Source organism: Lacerta agilis, chromosome 14 (assembly GCF_009819535.1).
Source record: "Lacerta agilis isolate rLacAgi1 chromosome 14, rLacAgi1.pri, whole genome shotgun sequence".
Taxonomy (NCBI): Eukaryota; Metazoa; Chordata; class Lepidosauria; order Squamata; family Lacertidae; genus Lacerta; species Lacerta agilis.
The window spans coordinates 17,119,112-17,124,759 of NC_046325.1; the positions used below are offsets into that span (position 1 = coordinate 17,119,112).

Sequence of the window (5,648 nt, forward strand, 5' to 3'; positions counted from 1 at the left end):
AAGTGGCAGTGAGTTGAAGATGGTGAAAGCAGCTGAAGGTGGGATGCAGGAATGTCTAGAGCAGGGGTTGCCAACATTCCAACTCCCATCAGCTCTGACCAGCGTAGCCAATGGCCAAGGATGATGGGACTTGCAGTCCGAGAACATCTGGAAGCCAACATATTGGCTAGCCCTGTTCTGTACCTTGGGGTATCATGGTGAGAGGAAAGAGTTCACATGGGGGGAGGCGGGACCCGAGCTACACTTGTGTTTCCCACCCTGCCTTTTCCACAGAGCCCCATCCCTGTCCATCATCCTCAATACTAGAGCAAATATATTGCATGAAGAAATTCCAACATTCAATCCATTGCATTCCAGTTAAAACACATCTGGGATTAAGGCTAAGGCAGACTTTTCTCTGACCTGAAACGTTGCAGACCCACTGGCAGTCAGAGTAGATGCTCCAGGGCTCAATATGCCCACTTACAGAGTTATAAAGTTCCCACTGTTCTTCACTAAGAGAGGAAGCCTCTTGAAAGTGCAGTTATGTCCATTGTGCCTGTGTACATATTGCTAATAAGCAGTGGACGGTGGAAGGGCTTAGGATATGGTTATGTCCCAACCTCTTCACCTTACCGCAAAGTGAGGTTTAAAAGAGGAGGGATCGATGTGTTTGACAAAGCTAGGTCTTTGAGCCCCCTGTCAGGAGTGCTGGTGACCACTCTCACAGCTTCTGGCTTCTGGACTTGGGGAGGTTCCTTGGGCAGCAGAGGGGAAAGGTCCGCTGCGATCCCAATCCATTCGGGCAAAAACGCTGCCGAGGGCTTGAAGACCTTAAGGAAGGGAGAGTCTGGGAGGGTGTAGTTGGCCAAGTAGACGGTCTCCCCACCAGCCAGGTAACCGGCCCAGATGCCAAAAGTGCCTATGGTCATTATTGTGTGGTTGCAATGAGCAAGGAGAGCAAAATCCCTCCCTGGAGAGGACTCCCGCCCATCCCCAGAAAAATAAACATCCCCCCTGGAGGCATTGATGTTTTTCTTGCACCACTCCATCCCATTGCTGGTCACCACAAAGATGGGATTGTGGTACTTCTCTCTGAAATAGTTCATGGCTTTCTCCAAATATCCTCTGTCAGCCACCACACCTTTCCAGATCTTGGGCATCACATGGACATAATCCCCTCTGCGGACATGCACTCCAACATATGTCACCTCCTGGCGCTGCCCCCTTAGCTCCTGAAGATATTGATTGGCTTCTTCCTTGATGTGGTCATGGAAGGAGAACTGCTGAAGTATCTCTTGACGGATATGGTGATAAAAAGTGTAAGAACATGGGTAGCCCGTCAGCCGGACGTACTTGCCTTTGATGTGTTTATAGTCCTCTGACATCCAATCATGAAGACCAAAGTTCCTCCAGCGGATCTTTTTCTCCACTTCAGCATTGATCACAGGCAAAGTGATCCGGAATATTGGTGAAAGGTACTGGTGCATGGCTGGATAGATGTAGGCTTGATGTCCATTCATCTTGGCTAAGGCATAGAGGGTGGCATATTCCCCCATCTGGTTTCCCAAACGGCCAATGGAGTTCACTGTCCATATACCACTATCCATGATCTTAGAGGAAGAGCTGGAAGAAGTCGTGGTTATATTATAGTATGACTGAGAAGAAGAGGTGGTGGCATTGAGGGAAGCAGGATGTCCCATCCCTGGGAAATTGAATTCATTCTCGAAGCTGATCCTCCACCGCTGATATGGCATCTTGTCATATAGGTGCAAGAATGTAGAGAGGGACAGGAGGCCAAATATGTAGAGGAATATTAAGAGGGCAGGTTGGCTGAAGGAACATCTTTGTGGGAGATCCATAGCTGCACAATAGAAACACCTAAAGGAAGAGCAAAGTGGGGTGAAAAGACAGGTAAGATCAACATGCAGAACACAACCACTGTTGTATTGTACGTCAGTCGTGACTTAGATGGCACTGTGACCCTTTATGCTATACACGTCCATAACTTCAGTGGATCTTACTCCCAGGTAAATGTGTATCAAGTTCCGGACTGAATTAACAAGCCTGAAAGCCACTACACAAATGCCTACAAGGATACTTAAAGTAAACCCACCCTTTGCACTATGCAAATACTTCTCCCATTTCTTCACATATGTAGTCTAACCTTGTTTTTGGAAATTTTGCATTTTTACATCAACTTAGTCTCTAAATTAATTGCATGGCAATGTCCCTCCCTCCCCGAAGGAAATAATGACGCTTGAGACGTGATATAGGTTTAATGGGCGTAAAGGCCACAACTTTATTGGTTACGGATGTTGAGCGGTACTGGCTTAGGCATTGGACCCTGACCGACTATATCTGACCCCAACCTGTGTGTTGGAAGTCTGGGAAGAGTTAACCACCAGGAGGAGCCCCAATGATGCGTATCTAGTGGAAACCCCCCCCCCTGTGATCACCGTTAGGGGCGTGCCTTGGGCCCTAACCTCCCTAGGCCTGGACAGGGCCATGCCCCTGAAACCTTTAATGGAATACCCTTCAGATGAGGGGCAGGTGATGGCGCTACCTCCCCTTCTCACCTCTATTGATGTTTTCCAATGCCTAACCGCCAATCGAGCCTAAAGGGCTCACCGCCAATACCCTCACACCCACAACCAATACTTAATGCCCCTAATTATGTCAGCCAACCAAATATCGTTCCCTGCATTTGATAGATGCACGCCATCGTCGCGGTAAAGGGACGCCTCGCAGCGTTTTATGTCGGAGTGCCGGATAACCTGACCCTTCAGGGTTATCACCCTACGCGCAACCGAACTGTCCAATAGTCTCCTAGCTTTGTTTAAGGCGAGGGGGCAATGCCCATCGCGCCAATGTCGTCTCTGGAGCAGTGATGACCATAGCAGCATAAGGTTTGGGAAAACGGCAAGCAGATCATCCAAGTCACTGAACACTGTCCACTTTAAATGGACAGATTTTTGGTAGGCTAGATCATTCTCCCCGAGCTGAATGAGCAAAACATCAGGGGAACCCTGCAAAGCGGCCCTGGATTTAACTATTGGCAAGAGTTCATCCCAATGCATTCCCCTCCTTGCAATCCAGGACACACTGACTTTTCCTGGAAGGCCAAGACCACTGCCGAGACCAGAATTGATCGCCCTCTCATGGGCCCAGTGGACTATGCTGTGGCCACATTGGTCGGCCTTCGGGCGATGCAGCGGGAATCCAGGCAATCACACAGGGGCTGAGCTCACAGCCCCTGTACGCGTGATCGGGTCGTGACGCCCGCAACACCACCTCCTGCGGATGCGCGGAAGTGGTTTTGTTGCTAATTACTTGAAATTAGTCTTTCTCTCTAATTTTTTTTAAATGTATTTGCATAACCAAAGACATTATTAACTGCAAATGCCAAAAAGGGAGGCCTCCTGTCTTCTCACTTCTTTGTTCTTAAGGTAGTATTCTGCCACTTTTGACCACATTCAGGTATATGGCAATACAGTTCCATTATCAGGAGTCAAAATTTCCTAGGTGTCCATCTAAGTTACAGTCCTCTTCTTTGGTCACTGAATCAATGTGAGATTTATAAGGAGCCAGATACCCTTTATGATTATCCCAGGATGTAACACTGTCATTGTTCTGTGAGCAATCATTTCCCCTGTTTCTTTTTCTTTTTTTACCAAGAATTTTTATTTCGTTTTTAAAACAATACAAACACCAACCTTCAAACAATAACAAAAAAATACAAAAACACAATACGAAAAAACAGAGAAAAAATACAAAGATGATATTAAACATCAAATTTCCTTAACATCATTTGTTGACTTCCTCACATCCTCACCTTCTGCGTTCACTGAATATCATCCTTAGTAAGTTCTTAACATTTTAAGCTCATCTTCACTAACTAATCTATATCTAACTCTATTTTCCTTATCACAACTTCTATCTGCTTCTATACCTTATCTTAATTTCAAATCTGTACCCTATCTAGTCTGCCTGCTCTCTTCTTAAATGCTGATCTTAACATGAATTTTTAAATATTCTTTAAATTTCTTCCAGTCTTTCTCCACCGCGTCGTCCCTCTGGTCTCGGAGCTTGCCGGTCAGTTCTGCGAGCTCGATATAGTCCATCATTTTCATCTGCCATTCTTCTACTGTCGGTATCATTTCAGTTTTCCAGTTCTTTGCTAATACAATCCTTGCAGCTGTTGTGGCATACATAAAGATTATCCTGTCCTTTAAAGGGATTTCATGATTTACAATGCCCAGTAAGAAGGCCTCTGGTTTCTTAGTAAATGTGTTTTTCAACACCTTTTTTAGTTCATTATATATTTTATCCCAGAATTCTCTTACTTTCGGGGATGTCCACCACATATGGAAAAAGGTTCCTTCTGTTTGCTTACATTTCCAACATTTATTGCATGTACCATGATACTTTTTTGCTAACTTTACCGGAGTTAAATACCATCTATACATCATTTTCATAATATTCTCTCTCAACGTATTACATGCTGAGAAGAAGAGAAGAAGAAGAGTTTGGATTTGATATCCCGCTTTTCACTACCCGAAGGAGTCTCAAAGCGGCTAACATTCTCCTTTCCCTTCCTCCCCCACAACAAACACTCTGTGAGGTGAGTGGGGCTGAGAGACTTCAGAGAAGTGTGACTAGCCCAAGGTCACCCAGCAGCTGCATGTGGAGGAGTGCAGACACGAACCCGGTTCCCCAGATTACGAGTCTGCTGCTCTTAACCACTACACCAAACTGGCTCTGAGAATTTTATACGTATTTTCCACAGCTTCTCCCAATCTTCTAACATAATATTATGTCCAATATCTTTAGCCCAATCAATCATTGTCGATTTTACCATTTCATCTTTTGTATGCCACTCTAGCAATAGCTTGTACATTCTGGAAAGATTATTAGTTGTTGATTCTATCAATTCCGTTTCTAGCTTGGATTTCTCTGACTGAAAGCCATATTTCTTATCGAGCTTATACAGTTCATTTATCTGATGATATTGCAACCAGTCTGATACTTTCCCTTTCAGTTGTTCATAACTTTTCAATCTGTAAGTATCTCCTTCTTGAACTAAAATGTCCTCGTATTTTAGCCAGTTATTTTCCATATTTATCCTTTTGTGGGCTTTCGCTTCTAGAGGTGACAACCACCTAGGGGTTTTCCTTTCTAGCAAATCTTTATTTCTCATCCAGACCTGAAACAAGGCATTCCTCACAATATGGGATTAAAAACCTTTATGGGCCTTAATCTTGTCGTACCAAAGATAAGCATGCCAGCTGAATACATTATCATGTCCTTCCAAGTCTAACACATCTGTGTCTTTTAACATAAACCAATCTTTCAACCAGCAAAAAGCTGCAGCTTCAAAGTAAATCTTTAAATCTGGTAGGGAAAATCCCCCTCTGTCTTTAGAATCCGTCAAAATCTTATATTTAATCCTGGGTTTTCTCCCCTGCCAGATAAATTTCGACAAATCTTTTTGCCATCTCTTAAAACAATCCATTCTATCGATAATCAGTAAGACTTGGAATAAAAATAGCATCTTTGGCAATACATTCATCTTAATGACAGAAATTCGGCCTAACAAAGATAACTTCAATCTTGTCCATACTTCTAAATCCCTTTTTATCTCATTCCACATTTTATCATAATTATCT

At 44.0% G+C, this 5,648-nt stretch overlaps 1 protein-coding gene across 1 annotated transcript; it reads right to left on the minus strand.

Annotated features, from left to right (window-relative positions):
* Nucleotides 1–611: 611 nt before the first annotated feature.
* Nucleotides 612–1,841, minus strand: LOC117057540 (galactoside 2-alpha-L-fucosyltransferase 2-like). Its single transcript, XM_033168389.1, has 2 exons — nucleotides 1,639–1,841; nucleotides 612–1,605 (listed from the first exon to the last, which is right to left on the minus strand). Exons 1-2 carry the CDS (start codon nucleotides 1,839–1,841, stop codon nucleotides 612–614), a joined length of 1,197 nt encoding a protein of 398 aa, XP_033024280.1.
* Between the last annotated feature and the right edge of the window lie 3,807 nt (nucleotides 1,842–5,648).